The sequence below is a fragment of the Enhydra lutris genome, unplaced genomic scaffold, assembly GCF_002288905.1.
Source record: "Enhydra lutris kenyoni isolate GAN:26980312 unplaced genomic scaffold, ASM228890v2 scaffoldscaffold8, whole genome shotgun sequence".
NCBI classification, from domain to species: Eukaryota; Metazoa; Chordata; class Mammalia; order Carnivora; family Mustelidae; genus Enhydra; species Enhydra lutris.
The window spans coordinates 7,766,404-7,783,964 of record NW_019154092.1 but is presented as its reverse complement, the minus strand read 5'-3'; the positions used below and the strand labels follow the sequence as shown (position 1 = coordinate 7,783,964).

The following is a 17,561-nucleotide window of genomic DNA, read 5'->3' as shown; positions in this document are numbered from 1 at the left end:
GGCTCCTGGGTGGCTCAGTGGGTTAAGCCTCTGCCTTCGGCTCAGGTCGTGGTCTCAGGGTCCTGGGATCGAGCCCCGCATCGGGCTCGCTGCTCGGCAGGGAGCCTGCTTCCCTCCCCATCTCTGCCTACTCGTGATCTCTCTCTGTGTCAAATAAATAAAACCTTAAAAAAAAAAAAAAATTAACCTAGAAGAGCAGTGTCCGACGCCGCATGGGGTGCAATCTGATCCCAGCGTGCGACACTTGCTATCCAGTTTTCTAGGAAAAGAACCTGCCCCGCTCTTCCTAACCTTCTCCACCTAGCATGAGAGTTTGGAAAGGCTGAATACAGAAGCACAGAGTCTTGCTTACTCACATTTATTTCCAGACTCAACTTTTTTTCCTCTGGTTTGAGTCACAAGATTATTCATTGTGGAGAGACCGTTCGCTTGGTTTCGGGTTGCGGGGAGCTTCCTTCTTTTCCACCCATCATGCATCCCTTCTGTCTCCTGGAGTCTTGCACAGAATACGACCGTACAAGGAAATCACTGCATGTGTCCCGGAGCCTGAGCTTTTTCCTATAGAAGGTCCGTTTCAAACCCTGCCGCCCCCGCTCACAGTCCCGCCTCCCTGGAGATGCATCTGTGAAGAAGCATCCCCACTGCTCCCCAAGTACACCACGCCTGGTGTGTCAGGCATCTACGCTCTCGACGCTGCAGCGGGCGGATGGCCCACACGCCTCTTTCAGCGAATTCAGCTTCTAGCCTGCCAGGAAACAGACTCCCCCGATGCAAAGTGGGGCCCAGACTGACCAGGTGTGAGAACAATCAGTAACACACTGTGCACCCACCTTCCGGCCCCGCAAACTAACCATCGGGGCGCCAACAGCCTGGGTGGCTCTGAGGGCATCTGCGTGGTAGTCGGGAGATCAGCACTTACCAATTCAGCTGGATAGTTCCAGAAAAACTCGTGGTCTGGCATCACAGAACTACCTCCATGACTTAAGGGCAAAGATTACAGCCGAAAGGTGGCCCCCCCCAGCCATTCCACTAAGCAAGTAGGAGGTCTGGTGGCCTGGGGCCTGGGTAAAGGGACACTGAAAACTCACAAAAGCTGGCAAAGAGATTTGTCCCAGACAAGGCGAGGAGCAGCCAAGATCCTTTAGAACAGCGCAACTCCAAGCCAGGCAGGCTGCTGGGGCAGAGGGGAGGGCAGAAGGCCGAATGCCCGGCCATGACCACTTGGGGAAGGAGCTCTAGCTTTGGAAAAAAGACAGTTTTCCTTTTCACCTTTGTCGACCTCACTCAGAAGTCCCCAAATCACAGAATATCTTCTAAGATCAGCTACCCCATATTAAATACCTGAATTACCATTTTACTCATTTTCCGATTATGAAATCAGCTTGCTTCCTAACTGGTTTGCTGTTTTTGGCTCCTGGAGTTGGTCTAAGAACTGCTGAATCGTCAGTTTCCCTCCTTTTCTTCCTTCGACAATCCTGTCGCACGCAGGCACCTGCCGGCCCTGCCAGCCTGGGGGCTCCAGAAGCCCGACCAGCCCCAGCCTGGCCAGCCCTCCGCGCGGACTACCCAGCCTAGAATCCAAGCGGCGCCACTCCCACCCTGCCCCTCCCTGTGACATCCACCAGCGACGGCGCAATCTGGGTCTGCTTTCCCCGGGGGGAGCCGGGAACAGTGCCACGGGGAGCCCCGGAGGGCCCCTCGGTTGTAGAGGCGGGCGCTCCCAGCACCCGAGGCAGGGCTCGGTGGCAAGGCAAGCGCGGAATCGCCAGTGGTGGAGACTTTTTAAGCAGACCCTACATTCAAGTTCTTTATCTCCAAGTCGAGGGCTGTGGCCCCCGCTCCCAAGGACATGCAGCCCCAAGGACATGCAGCACGTAAGTACACATCCTGTAGTTGAAACCCCGGGAACCCCGGGGGGTGGCGGGAGCCATCAGAACGTGCTCGGGGAGCGCCTGCGCCTCTGCGGGGAGGCCCCGGTAGCCCATTGGGCCCTTGGCCCCCTGGGCAGATGCAGACCACCAGGTCCTTGTGGCTTCCTCTGGCCCAGGGGGCTTCCCTTCGCACGGTTGCCGGGAGACAGGAAGGGACCCAGCCCTTCTTGGTAGCAGTCCCTACAGAAAGCTGCCTCAGTCTCCCCAGTCTGCACCCCGAGCCTCAGGGGGCCTGGTCCTGCTCCTGCAGCTCTGCCAGCCGAGTCATGAGTCACGGAAACCAGAGCTCACAGGGGTGCCGCAGGCGATGAGCGTGGAGCAGGTGCCTCAGGGCACAGCCGGACCACGGGCTCCCATACCACAGCAGCCAGCCGCCCCGGACCCGCTCCAGTGGGCACACACCCTGCATGTCCACAACGGAACCTAGCCCTGGGTGGCACGTGCTGATGGCAAAGAAATTACTGAACTAATTAAAAGACAAATATTTTAATCTAGTTTTCCCACTTCATACTAAATCATTAATACAGATCACAAACTGCGTTTTTGCAGACATCTAGAAAACAATCAGAAGTGTATATATCTCTCTCTATAGATCTTATTAATAAATTTTATTCGGACAAGAGAACTTGTGCCACAACAGTTTAAACAGCATGATTAAAGACCGCAGCACTCCCGAGAGTGGCCACAGGTATGTACAGTGTGGGAAGGAAAGCTGCACCTCAGAGCCGATCATGATCAAGTTAAAAACACCTCACATACAGCACACGTGCCAATAAACTCCTTCAGGTCATGACCAGCATGAAGAAAATCAGGACACAGATCTCAGCCAACGTTCTGTAAATGTGCACAGCAATATGCTGCATTTAAGAATTAAAATCAGATTCTACTGTAGTGTTAGCATCAAGCCCTTAGGAGAACCCCCCTCCCCATCTCCTTTTGCATTTACACACGCCAAAAACTATTCACACTTAGGGCGGGGCTGGGCAGCTGGCCACAGAACCAACAGGTCCTTGCCTGCGTGGGGACAGTGCGGGCTAATACTGAAGGTCTCTTTACATCCTGGCTCACAGCCACCTTCTGGCTGCCACTCCATCTATCTGTGGTTAAAGAAAACCAGGAGAAAGCAATGCAGGTCTCTGGGAATCTCCTCCCTTCCATAAAGAAAATGCTCTGCCAATTCAAGTTTCGTTCAGGAAGACGGAAGGATTTAAGGCTTCGGTGACAATTATAATCCTCTGAGAAATTATTTTCCCTTATAGTCAAGATAAGATAATAGTGTTTACTGTACTTTCTCTTGACTCTTAAAATCCCTGGTATCAGTGTAGGCAACTTGCACCTGCAATGGAGTCTGCGCGAGAGGAAGGTCTCTCCTCCTCCCGAAGGCTGTCCCAGATGACTCTCGTGGAGCACTTGTCAGCCCCTGGTTCCCAAGGAAGCAGAAGGACAGTGAGGTTCCAGCGCTCTAGTAGGTCGAGGAAGCTGTGCTCATGGCATCGTCCGAGACTTTGGTGCTGGCGGGGTGGATGCTTGCAAAATACTTGACGTCACTGTCCCGATCCATCTGAAGAGCCATGATGGTCTGTTCCACGGCTTCCTGATGACAGCTGGCAGAGGTTAAGAAATATTCTGGAGACACAAAGTGCAGATTACATATAAAATTAGTTTAACAATTCATAGTTTTAGCAGGTACAAGTATACTAAGTTCTTAGTCACAAAGTGTAAACACAAGCTATGTTGAATTATAAACAGTAATCCAGATTGATTTGTGTGATACGAAAACATCCCCAAACATAAGAGAATTTGAAGATTTATCTTGATTATTTCTAGAACAGACCAAATGGCAGCGAAGGTGACACAATAAAACTTTTACTTGGGATAGCTATTAATTTACTCAGTAAAAATGCCCCAAATACCAATCACACACACGAGTGAAAACCAGTCTTCTCTAGCCATTTCCTTATAATTGCTATTAAAACGATAAATGAATTCTAAAGGAGAAAAAAGCAGTATTCATTTACTCATATTCTTAGACGTCTACTGCAAACCTTTCTGTGCTGCACTCACGAGTTCACGCATTAATTTATTAGGCATTTTGCGGGGAGGACAATAAATGAAACAAGCTAAACCTCGAGCAGCTTATTAGGATGTGCAGCGAAGCAAATCCTCAGGGGCGCCTGTCTTCTGCCTAAGGAATGAAGAGGAGGAGGAAACACAAACATGCCTCCCGGCCTCGAACAACAGTAACACCTGTCACGTGGGGCCGACCGAAGGCAAGAGTTTTTCCTCCTGTCTTAGAGCGACTATCCAATCTCTCAAACTAAGTCTGCAATTATAAAAGAAATGCTCTGGGGCGGGAAGGTGAACAAGTCCCTGTCCTCCAACCTGTGTCCCCTCTCAGGGGAGAGGACAAATCTATCAGATTACATCTGCGGACATACAATACTTCTCCCTCGTGGAGTCCCCACGCCTCCTCTCCGCCACATTCGGTTTTCCTAACGAGCCACCCACCTTTCTCCAGCAGAGTCTGTCTTAGTGTCTTGGCGAGCAGCACTCGAACGTTGGGAACCCTGTCATTCGCCAAGGTCAGCAGATGCGGCATCAGATGCACGGCGAACTGCTCCATGGGAAGGCAGTCGTCCTCAATGACGGTCTGGGGAAGACAAACAGCAGCTTCACATCCGCCCGGTAGTCCACCAAACCAGAATACTGGCGAATGTTAGCGCTGAGAGACGACTAAAGTGCTCCAGATTTTAGTTACTTCTTTTTAAACCAATATTCCAGGTCCTTGGGAACTCAAAGCTAAGAGGACATAATTTTAAGTCCCACAGATAGTTTTTTAACGGTTCCACTGAGCCCTGGAGTGTACGCAGTCACGCGCATTTACCCGCCCGTGTCGTGGACCGTGGGCACCCCCTAGTGGACGGCTGTGCGATGGCAGACGCTGACTCTAGGAGACTCTAGGGAACCGGTGAGCCTCGGAAGAACCAGAGGCAAAACTCTGGTCCTTAAAGGTGAGAAAGAGGGTGTCGAGAGGCAAAGAGTGAAAGTAGTTTCAGATAGAAAAATAGGTCACAAATGGGTAAGTCTTCACGAACCTGGCAGACAAAGACAAAGGCTTGCCGACCAGACCACTTGGGACATCTACCAAAATTCTCCACAAGCTCATTGATGAGGTCCACTCCGAACGTGGGGGGCGTGGCCATGTGCAGCTTCTTCACCATCTCGCTGACCTACGAGACGCAGCACAGAGATGTGAGGAATAGCTTCTGCTCTAGGAGCTTACTGAACAGTGTGCTGCTCAAAAACTGTAAAAATTGTAACACATACCAACTTGTAGGAAATCCAACGAACAGAAGAAACTTTATCTGCACATAGATTCAGAGCAATGGGACGTAAATAGTCATAAACATCTCTGGGACTATATAATTCTAGAAGTAAAATCAGCTGTCTATAAAAATGAATTATAAAAATAAAATATAATTAAAATTTTAAAATAAATGAAAAGCGGTTAATCATCTGAGTAATTTGTAATTCTGGATACTATTTGTAAGATGAACACATGCAAAGACTGAAAATTAACGGGTCTCTCATGCGTAGCTGTCTCTAATCTGTATGTATCTAGAAACACATTTAAACACTATGCAAGTTCAAGAAGTCTCTCCTCCTCTCAAACGTAAGGAAAACAAATGTTGCAGAACTGTCTACAGGAACTGAGACAGAGCAATGCATTCCCTATTCAACTGGGACATGAACACAATTTTTCCACAGTAACTGTTCAGAATGCTAAGAAACTTCCATCTACAAATCAGTTTCCAGACAAGACGTTCCAGCAGTATCAGGTAGCCTGATGTCTATCTGTCAAGGCTCTGAGCAGCTTCTAAGGGAACGATACGTTTACTAGGGATAACAGAAGTGAAGAGGTTGTCTGGAGACTGCTCCTCTTACAACCGGGGAGACATGAAGACTGACGGTGTCCACCAGGCTACTCTGAGTAGACACAACAATGCCCTTGAAAAAATACCTCCGATAGGAATGAGATTTTTGCTTTTCAAATTTTACGTTTAAGACTGTATGCGTAATCAGCAGGGAGTAAATTATAAGCATGGATATATGTAATACAGCAATGACCAATGTGTCTGTTTATGTACACACACACACACACACACACACACACACACACACACAATACTCAGAGATGAGAAGCACACTTATCGACTCCATTTTCTGACACTGCAAACTTTCTTGCTGGCCTCCCCGGGGTGTATACCACATGAGAAAATCTGGGGTCAGGAAAGCAAACTGGAGAGGGGCTGCTCAGCAGGCAGGATTTGAGGGACACATGCTGGGGGACAGGCATAAAGCCCCGTGCACTCTGGGGCCCTTCTCTTTACCGAGCCTGAGCCTTACAGCAGCAAAGCCCACCCACCCATGGGCACAGGCGAACATGCTGTGGCTGGTGGCAGAGGAGAAGAACTCTTTCCCACAGAGGAGGGCAGCCAACCTTCTTAAGCGAAGACCCTACACTGATAACTACACAAGTCTCCTCCTGCTGGGGCGGGGGGCAGGAACCTCTGCCCACCACAGACCGCAGATTCAAAGCAGAGACTGGATGCTACAGGGAGAGGGTAAGTCTCTGAGAATGCCCAGGGACCCAGGGCTTCCCAGATACTGAGGTTGAACCAAAATAACAGAGATTCTCCCCTTTCCCAGCACGAGCCTACCATGTCTTACCAACAGTCTCCAGCTAGGGGAGGAGAAGAGACCCCCCAGTTCCCAAGGGTACATGCCAGCTGCAAGCTGAGGGTGGGACACTAACACATCAGAAGGCCCCCTGGCACCCCAGCTCCCACCCTCAGCAAAGGCCATCGGCAGGCCGTGGTGAAAAGCAGCAAAGCTTACCGGGCACTGAGGGCAGTCACAGCAACAACAAAGTCCAAACCCAGCTTGCTCCTAATTAGACAGACCCAACCCTCCACCCTAATGGCAGAAGAGAGGTGCCTACATTCAGTCAGAAACCCAGCAAGCCAGGACTCAGTGAACGAAGAAAACAACAACAAAAAACCACCAAGACTATCAAGTCCCAATCTAAACCCAGCAAAGACATCTTTTAAAAATGCCAAGTGAGGTCTGGAATCCAGAATACATAGAAAAACACAACTCAACCCAATTTAAGACAAACACCCACTTAAAAAATGGGCAACGGACTTGCACAGGCATTTCTCTGGATTATATACAAATGGTCAACAAGCATATGAAAAGGTGTTAACCACCACCAGTCATTAAGGAAATGCAAATCAGGATCACCACAAAACTGCTTCACAACCACTAGAATGATGGCTATAATTTGGTTAAAAAAAAAAAAAAAAGGAAAACACCAAGTGTTGGGGAGGATGTGGTGAAACTGGAATCCTCGTGCACTGCTTGTGGGAATGCAAAATGGGACAACTGTTGTAGAAAATATTTTGGTGCTTCCTCAACAAATTAAACAGAATTATCCAATAACCCAGCAAATCCACCACAAAATAACTGAAGATAGGTGTTCAAAGAAAAATCTGTACATGAATGTTCATAGCAGCAACAGTCACAGCAATAAAATATGTAGAAACAACCAAACATGCATCGATGGATGAATGAATCTTGAGAAGTGGTATACAACAGAGTATTATTCAGTTACAAAAATAAAGTTCTGACACATGCTACAGCATGAATGAATCTTGAAAACATTATGCTAAGTGAAGAAGTCAGACACAAAAGGCCACATGTCATAAAATTCCACTTTTATGTTCAGAATAGGCAAATCCGGAGAGTAGGTTAACAGTTGCTAGAAGGTGAGGGCACAGAGGATGAGGAATGACTGTGGAAGGGCATGGTATTCCTTTTGGGGGCTGGAATGTTCTAGAACTAGGCAATGGTAATGGTTGCACAACACTATGAGTATACTAAATTTCCACCAATGGCAAATTTGGTTATGTGTATCTTACCAGAGTAAGAAAAAAAAGGCGAAATAGGTTAAAAAAAAAACAAAAACAAAAAAAAAACCCCTGAATAAATTCACCGCTAGCAAGACCTGCACTTCAAGAAATGTTTTATAGTACACCAGACAGAAACTTGTATCTACACAAAGTGATGTACAAATCCCAAAAAGGTGAAGATGAACTAAGTAAATACTTCGAAACACAGTCCAGTAAATTGTGAGAACTTACTCAGCCAGTTCAGCTCGAAAGCGCCAATTTCTACTATTATCTGTCACCAAAAACTCCTGAAGCTGATAAAGATACTCTCTTCTTTTGTCAATATGAAGAAGCTGAAGTGACAAAATAAAAAATATTTGCTAAGATATAGGCATTTATTACTTTTACTAGACGGCTTGACAACAACTATAATATAGTTAATTCTTCTGAGAACATATGTAGTAGGTACATCTAATTGTTTTAAAAACGGATATTAAGGTCATTTTCTCTGATAATCCCATTTACCTTCAAGAGTCTTATCTTTTTTGGAAATATTTGTTCCCTGAGCCATGCATGATCTCCTCTGAACCCTACAGTGCCTTGGTCACAGGCATACGGTAGGACTGACCCGCTGTATTCCTAGGGCACCCTTGTTACTGTGAACTCTGTGAGGACAGTCATGCGCTCTTACTCACATGAGTAAGCCCAGTGCCTGGCACCGTGATAGCACGTGGCAGGTACTCAACAAATATTTGCTGAGTGAAAGAAAATTTATCCCAATAATTGCTCTACAGCCATTTTAAAGTAGGTTTCTGGTCGCTAAGGGGGAAAACCCTAAAATTTGATATATACAGAAGCAAACAAACTTAACTTTGTATCGAACAGTTAAGAATCACGCAGAAAAAAGCACTCTGAGCGTACAGGTTCATGGGGTATGTTCTGAGAACAAGGTGCTTTAGGAAATCTTGGACGTTTTTTTGGTTAACTTGATGTTGGACTTAACATCGGTGGAGTAATTCTGAAACTACCTGATGTATGCTGTGCAACAGACTGAACGACTGAGTATGTTCATGTTAAGAACAGAGTTTTTACCATGAAAGAAAAGGAAAAACACGAAGTGTTTTTGTGAAAAAGGAAAGGAAATGGTGTGGGACTGGAAGAGGACTTATCAATATGAACTCAGTAATTTAAAAACAAAACAAAACAAAACAAAAAACCCAAACCAAAAAACCACTCCTGGTTCCTGTTCCCAGAGAAGGCGGAGAGGAAATGACCCCCAGGGAGCAGCGTGCACATCGGCCTGGGTCGCAGTTCTAACTCCCGCACTCCACTGGAAAACCCAGCCTCCTTGGAGAAACAGCGGACTCGGGGCTGGGGCACAGAAAGGAGAAGGTGGGCCCGGAAGCAAGGATGTGCTTAACGTGAGGGGACAGATCAAAGGGGTACGGGAGGCAGCTTTCAGGGGCTCCTGTCAGCCAAACTCATGTTCAGAACCAAGGACAGAAGTGGATTACACTGAATAGGAAAAATTCCAGAGTTCACACCTAACACTAAAAAAAAAAAATTCCAAGGAGCGGGAGGGAGAGAAGGAAAAGATGAATTTTACATGAGAATGCCAACTAATAAATGGAGAAGGAATTATAAAAATAGAAAATCGGCATTTTACAACCAGCACAGTAACGACTGATTGAGGTGAGACCTGTGTATAGATGCACGGATTGAAGCTCTGGGTGACAGACTCGGGGGAGAAAGTGTTTGGGGTTTGAAGGTCTCCCCCCGACTCCAAGTGATGACTAATCAGGGAGGTGACAGGTGGTTTTACAATGGAGGGAGTGGGCCCACACCACCACAGTCGCCTGTCCAGAGTCAGCGTTCCCTGTGAGGCAGTGATCGTGCCCTACCCCCATGGGACGTGCGGACAAGTCACGTGCCTGCCCGCCAAAGCAGCGGAACCGACTCTCGATGCATAACACGTGCAGACTGACGGCCATCTGCAACACAAGCGGCTCAGCCTCTTCAAAGATGCTTGTGACATTAAAGACACAAGTCAGGAAACTGTTCTGGAGTTAAGAGGGCTAAAGAGACTATATCTAAATTCAATATGCAATTCCTGATTGGATTCTGAATTGGGGGTGGTGGCAGGGAGCTCTAATGGCACATTAATGGAACAGGCTGAGAAATTTCAGTATGATCTGTATGAAAAATAGCAGTGTCAAACACAGTACCAATGTTTTTTGAAAGTAGGATTATATTACTTCTCCGAACTTCAAACTACAAGAGCCAACTTCAAGGTTATAGTGTAAGGAACAATAGAATTCCAGGACTAACAAGTTGTTAAGATCACAGGTGTTTACCTCCAAGACCAGAGATCCATACCGACTCCTAAAATATGGACTTCTAAAATATCATATAGCGCCTCCAAACTTAATGTTCAGGGAATTTTTGTACATATATTTAATTCAATAATTTTGAGAAGTGCTTGTAATCATGATCTCACAGTGTTTAAAAATGAAGTTTAGTGTAATGATTTTAAAATTAAAAATTAAGGTGCCTCCTTAGCGCAGTAGGAAGCGCTTCAGTCTCATAAAATTAAAAATTAAAAGGACACCAGCTAAAGTGATCAGAATGGGACTACCTCATTTTTTTTTAAATTTTAAAACTTTGGTTTTTTTAAGATTTTATTTATTTGACAGAGAGAGAGAGAAATCACAAGTAGGCAGAGAGGCAGGCAGAGAGAGAGAGAGAGAGGGAAGCAGGCTCCCTGCCAAGCAGAGAGCCTGATGTGAGGCTTGATCCCAGGACCCTGGGATCATGACCTGAGCTGAAGGCAGAGGCTTAACCCACTGAGCCACCCAGGAGCCCCTCATTTTTTTTTTTTTTTTAAATCACATCTCACTATCAGCTCATGACTCTGTCTTCTTACATAGAACACATAGGGAAACTTCATCTTGGTGGGTAGAGAAAACCAAAAATTCCACAGTGGAACTTTAGTCTGTTTTTATGCAGAAAAATTTAAAAGTTACCTTCAGAAAATCATGCAAATGTTTAAGAACACCTATCCTGACTTCGTCGAGGTCTTTCAAAAATCCATTGAAGATCGGAACGAGATCTGCAGCTGTCAGCTGGTCTCCGAGAATAACTGCAAGCTCGTGGATGGAGAAGGCTAATGTTCTTCGAACCTTCCACTGCAGAGATAAAGATGACCGCATTCGTAAGCGATGCACACAGTACTGAGTGCTTTACCTCTCAGCCGGTGTGTGAAGGCTAACAGATCTGGATGTTCCCAATCTCACACAATTAAATCGGAACAGAAGTAATGGTTAAGAACAGAAGTTCGGCTCTAAATGCCTGCTGTCTCAAAAACCGGCAGAGAAATTTCAAAGCCCCGCACGGTACGTATTAATCTCCTTTCATTTACAAAGGGAAAAAAGTCTGAAATCACTAAGAGCATAGTCTTTGTAGTTCTCTGAACACTGGGTGCCTGAACTACAGGTGTCCCACAGCCATCAAAGGCTGGTGAGTACTGTCCTTGCTTGACTGTTCCCCTTCCGATTCTTGTACAGTCTATCTTATGGCTAAAAAAAACAATGAAATTTGTTTTTAGGGAATTGGCAATTAAAGAAATATAAGAATGGGAAAATGTAGGAAAGTTTACATTAAAAACATTTTTCATGTTGCTTTAGTTTAAAATTTTTTACTTTGCTACTCAGCTTAGAACACTCTACTTGCTGAGAATTTACAGCGAGAGTTTTATCCCCAATCCCAAACACTAGACCCCACTCTTGAAATAAAATTTCATACCCACATTCAAGCAGATGAAGGCAGAGATGTTCTGATGGAGGGGAGGGGAGAGGAAGGGATAGAGGCATGAAGCCCTGCCCATCGGGGGCCTTCCTAGTCACCAGGGGCCCTGAGGTGCACACCCCACAGGAACGGTGAAAGGCCTGTGGAACGAAGATGGAAAACCGCTAGTGTGGAGGGTACTGCACTCTGCAGAGTGGGCCTTTGCAGTCCCCTGCCCAGTTCCACTGGTGAAGAAGCGTGTGAAACAGGATAAATTCACTTCACCCGGACCCTGGCTAACCTCATAGGTCAGAGAAGGAACTTAAACTATGTTCTCTCAAGATTACTTCCAACTGCTACCTTGCTGAGTCAACAGCACAAATTCCTTGAAAAATGCATTACCAACACATTTAAGGGAAAATTATTCATATCTCAGTATAAATTAGTCTAACCAGACTGCTTTCTTAATAACCAAGAGATTAATTTCACCAAACAGATTTTCTGGAAGAGGGGCAAAATTTTGGTGTATGATTCAGAAAGAAAGCAGACCTAACGGGAGGGGAAGTTAAGTCAACAAGATCTAGGAAAAGAGCCACAAAATCACACGGATATCCAGGCAAGATGACCTAGGGTCAATATTTCATATTTTCTTTTCTTTCGGAGGGGATGGTGTTGGTAATGTATAGGTCTCGAGGAGAGCATGCTCATGTGTGCTTGCGTGTACACACACACACAAACTTCCCCGGCCTTTACTGCAACGCTCAGCGACCTAGGGCCCAGAGCTCAGCAGTGCTAAAACTACTACAGTTCTATCAAGGTTTTAAGAAAATAAAAGAAGCATTTATAACACTGTGCATAGAAACAATCTACACAAAACTTCAGACAGTAACACATTTGTAAGTTAGGAACTTGGGCAGGTCAAATGCAATAATTTCCAAATGGTAGAACTTGGACCACACAAAAAGCAAGCTCTCTGGTATTACTTTTAAGCTCTTCTGCACGTGACTTCCTGTAATACCAAGTATTTGCTGGAACATGAACAGAAGCCCTACCGGGCTCTGCGGGGCACATCTGCACACACTCACCTGCATGTCTGACGCCAGCGTCTCATAGGTCTCTCTCAGGCAGTGCCAGTTCTGCCTGCCCAGGGTCAGGGCCACGCCGGGAAGGCTGTACGCACAGTGCTTCGCGATCTCAGTGTCGACTGTCTGTGCACGAGACGGGTCCGTCATAGATAAATACTGATCTAACAGAGCCTGAGGCACAACATCCTGATGGAGAGACACACACAGCCCAGACTTCTTTTAGCAGGCCAGGTGTAAACTGAGTAAACTTATCTTTAAATAGATGAAGAATAACAGAGCATCTCAACGAGCAGAGAAAAACCCAGTCTCAAAGTTTCAGGGATCTACTGAGAAGAGGTAGGAAAAACATGCTAAGGAAAATATACATGTAAATAAAAGCAGCCACTCTAGAAGAAAAACAGGAAGATCTTAAAACAGAATACAGCATAGGGGATGATTAGAACTGATTACTGCATTGAAAAGCTGCATCAGCAGTAAGACTAGCACCTCTCAATACTGGCAAGGCTGGTCAAGTCTGACGTCATCTCGTGAATGGGACAGAAGAGGGACACTATTACCAACCTGGATTTTATAAAACCACCACCCACCTTTCAATGGAAATTGAGCAATTACCTATAAAACTTAAGAGTGAATAAATATCTAACTGTTCATATAAACGTTAGGAAAAGAAGAATGTCCACACAATCTTGTTAATGTACACATAACACAGCTCTGGGAGAACATACAAAATAAACACACTGGTTGGGGGCGGGGGCGTGGTGAGCGCGCGTGCGTATACACATACACAGAAGCAAGGTACAAACTAGTATATTCCAAATATTCCCTAAGCATATTTTCCCCACATTTAAAATTTATGAAACTGGCATGTAACTCGCCACTGATGGCGCTTTATATAGCTTTGGGACATTTTTCATATTTTCATCTCTGAAATTGAGCTGTATCTTGTAATGCTTGGCAAATTAGGCACCATGAAATACCTAGGTATGATGGCATGATTCTGTCTTTGACAGACAAAAAGGGGTCCGTGTTCATGTTTCTGTACCCATAGAATGTTTACGAAGAAATAGGGGCGCCTGGGAGGCTCAGCTGGATAAGCGTGTGACTTGATTTCGGCTCAGGTTGTGATCTCAGGGTCATTAGATCGAGCCCCGTGGTCAGGCTCTGCTTTGGGTGAGGAATATGCTTAAAAGTCTCTCCCCCTCTGTCCCTCCCCCTCAGAAAGGAAGGAAGGAAGGAAAGCAGGAAGGAAGGGAAGAAGGTGTGATCTGCGGTTACTCTGAAGAATGTGATCACAGCTGTGAGAAGAGGAAGACTTCTGCTTGTATTCTACTCTATTTGAGTTTTCTTACTGTATTATATACTAGTATTATTAATAATTATTGATAATTTATTAATCATTAATAATTTATTAATTAATAATACATTAATAAAAATAGAATTAAAAAAACTCATTGTAAAGAGGACCAGATTTGGTAGGATATGGGTTTTGAAGAGGAATGAACAAGGCACTCACCACAGAGAGACGTGCTGTCACTTACTTGCACTTTGGATCTCCTCTCCTCATCGGGGCTAAAACTACTGTTGGTGCTCAAGTCTGAATCATTATGAATATAGCAAAGCGTTGACTCCATATTCTGTTAGGAAAAAAATATTTACATGAAGAACTGTCCCTTCTGTAAGTTCCTTCACTTAAAGCATCTTACTAAGTTACTTACCTTTCACGACTACCCAAAGATATAAATACATACAAATTCTTCAAGCTTTTAAAAGCTTATAACCATACCTGAGACCTCGTAAGAACTGCCCCCCCAACTTGAGTCTAACTTGCATAATACATTGCTAAATGTATGCAAATGAATTCCAGAATAAAATCATGAAAATATGTAAATTGAGAAATAATTCTGAAATGGCTCCAATATCTAAAATTAGCTTACTTGTAAGATAGTATTATATCATAGAGGGTGCTTCTGGTCAATGCTTTATACGTCACAGGATGTCCTATGTAGTTGTTCTTCTACTGTTGGCTATTTCTAATTTCACAAATATACTTTTCACCAGCTCCAAAAAACTCCAAAACAAACAAAACACCTTCTAAAATGCAGAAATACCACAGCATTCAAATCTCCAGTGATGACAGGTGGCCAGGGCTTCATTCTGAAGCACAAGTATCCTTTAAGATTTCTAATTCTACCAGCTGTCACCTAACAAGAAGCAAAACAGAAACCCACTGCCACTCTAAGAGCCCTCTCCGTCCCTGGTGTGTATGCCGGGGTTCTTCCCTGAGTCCATCGCTCGGGCTGCGCTGATCTGGGACCGACCAATCCTGGCAACCAGTGGTGTTATTCCTTCCCTGCGTTTCTCTCAACAAGGGTTAGATAGACCGATCCCACGTGATGCTGGCTGGGGGCGGGGGTGCGGCAGGAGATCGGGGTAGGATCACACAGAACAGCTCCAAGTACACAGTGAAGATGATGCTCGTAACAGTACCCACCCTCACACTCCAGAGTCCAGATAATGCCACTGGCCCTCCGCAACATGGCCTCAAGTCCCGATCTTCCGCTCAGAATGCTGTGTTGCTTGCTGCAGTGAAATGGTCCCATCAGAAACAAAGCACCTCTCCAAAAAGAAAAGGGAAGAGTTAATGATTCTTGACAAAGGGCTTTGTTTCCAGTAAGACTATTTCACTGCAGTGAGCTACGTTAACACATTGAGGCTACTCCAATGGTCATGTAGACAGGATTGGGATTTACACTTCCAAGCACCGAACATGACACTGATGTCACAAAGACAGGCTGTGGTGAGTTACCTTCCCTTTATGCCAAAGAGCGAGCTGAGAAAATTCGCAACAAACAGAATGGCCTCATTAGAAAGTGATCGGCTACAACTATTCCCCAACAAAAGACTCCGGATTGGAATGGAGCTCACTGGAGAAACGCGTGACTGAGTGCATTACCTCAACAGCATCGCGGATTAAAGGCACGGAGGCGTCGTGATTTATTTTACAGTTTGGCGGCTCGTTCACACCCAGCCCGTCCTGCGCATCGCTTCTCCTTTCTGCGTCGCTGGCCTCCTCGCGAACGTCCAGGCTGGAAGCGCGCAGCGCGGCGGACAGCACGTCCACTTGCGCTGTGGGCGGAACAGGGAAAGGGCGCGTGAGCGGCAGAACCGGCAGCGTGCGGGCAAGTCTCTTCTCCGTGCGCACTACAGGTTATCAATGAAATGTATACTTTTTTGACCCTGCCATCAAAAAGCTGAAAAAAAAAAACTACTGCGGTAAATCATTAGTCCTTCGAGAGAAAAAGGAGAAAACTAATATGCTTTCATGAGATTAAAAATGTTTATCCACTACTGTACATTATTCTGCGTTAGTATGAAAGAGAAATGCTATCTAGTTTTGGAGGTACCTCCAGTTTATTAAAAGGAGTCAAGTTCAGTGTAAGTTAACTACGTTTTGGTAGTGCAAGAATCGAACTGACAAGGCTTACTTACTAAGCTATTTAGCAGAAGAGCAGTCACACAACCCTGCCAACATAAAACAACGGTAATTACAAAGATTTTTGGTGCAGTTACATTTCAATATCTCATATCTTATTCCTGTTTATTTTATTTTCCTCTAATTCCTTTTGAAAATGAAATTAGTGGCTTAGACACCCCCCATGTGAGCGCTGTCTTGCTTGCAGCAAACCAAAACGACAAATCACCGGAAGTGATTCTTAAATCTGACAAATACCACTACCTACGTTTGGAGTTACACCTTCTTTATAAACGTGATCCAAACTAAAGCAAGGCATTCTTCCTTCTCCCAAACAACTGAGACATGTAGCCCCCCACCCCCAAAATGCTTGTTTGAGTAACAATCCACCGGGATGCTCAAAATATAAAAACTCATTCATTTTAACTTTGAAATTAATTAGTGGAAAGATTAGAAAGTGTGTCCCCACTTCATTTAAAGATTAAAAAACAAACAAAACAAACAAGCAAACAAAACAATCCAGGGGCTCTCACTGAGCGCCTGTTATGAGGCTGCAGCATTCGGGAAACTCAAAGCCAAACACGGCCCCTGGCAACAGAGACAAAGGAGACATGTGGGATGAGCTTCTATTCTATTGAGGTCATTGGCTGCTCAAGTAAGTAAACTGAAGGTGTTTAATCACAAAAAGTTACTCACAAAAAGTATGCACATTCTTTTGAGAATTCTAGCTGCAATTTGTACTAATTCTTTCAATCAGTTTAGGCTCCCTTCTGGAATCTTCTGAAGTTTCCAAAACAAAATCAAAACAGTCCCAAAGCAGACAGCCCAAGACATAAAGGTTAGAATGTTTTGTCCCACATAAAGTGCACAGGGTGTGAGAAAGAGCCCTAATGCCTTTTGTTTCCCAGGATGTAACTAATCAAAAGCCTTTCACAGAAAATGCCTTATATGAGTCATTCCTCTTGAAATGGACTACACATTTCTCTTTGTCTACTTTAAGATTTGTACATTCATAAAAGTTTAAATGAGTTACACTGTGAAGTTACCTTCCTCAACAAACTGATATATGAAGATCAAGACAGAGCCTAGCGCTGGCTCCTGAGGAAACCTGATGCTTCAACTCTCCACCCAGAGATTGAAGTAGAATCCAATGCCAGGCTAAATGCTGAAATTTCAGCAGGATACACCACAACAAGTTTAAGAAAACCAAATGCATGGGTCTTCAGCAAAATCTGCATTTTACTTAAAATATAGACTGAAGGGGCGCCTGGGTGGCTCAGTGGGTTAAGCCGCTGCCTTCAGCTCAGGTCATGATCTCAGGGTCCTGGGATCGAGCCCC

General features: G+C 45.1%; 1 protein-coding gene across 8 annotated transcripts in view; it reads right to left on the bottom strand.

Moving 5' to 3' along the window:
• Window positions 1-2,524: 2,524 nt before the first annotated feature.
• Window positions 2,525-17,561, bottom strand: part of LOC111142444 (protein phosphatase 4 regulatory subunit 1) — a 61,209-nt gene continuing 46,172 nt past the window's right edge. For 6 of the 8 annotated variants that reach the window (XM_022495591.1, XM_022495583.1, XM_022495585.1 and 3 more), the window contains 9 exons: window positions 15,704-15,876; window positions 14,289-14,384; window positions 12,751-12,936; window positions 10,906-11,067; window positions 8,135-8,235; window positions 5,259-5,379; window positions 5,027-5,161; window positions 4,440-4,581; window positions 2,525-3,557 (listed from right to left, as the gene is read on the bottom strand). In XM_022495591.1, coding sequence (XP_022351299.1) covers window positions 3,394-3,557; window positions 4,440-4,581; window positions 5,027-5,161; window positions 5,259-5,379; window positions 8,135-8,235; window positions 10,906-11,067; window positions 12,751-12,936; window positions 14,289-14,384; window positions 15,704-15,876 — 1,280 coding nt within the window. In that variant the 3' untranslated portion in view covers window positions 2,525-3,393. Of the gene's footprint in view, window positions 3,558-4,439; window positions 4,582-5,026; window positions 5,162-5,258; window positions 5,380-8,134; window positions 8,236-10,905; window positions 11,068-12,750; window positions 12,937-14,288; window positions 14,385-15,703; window positions 15,877-17,561 lie in introns of those variants that run through there. The other 2 variants (XM_022495586.1, XM_022495589.1) reach the window with 2 other exon arrangements.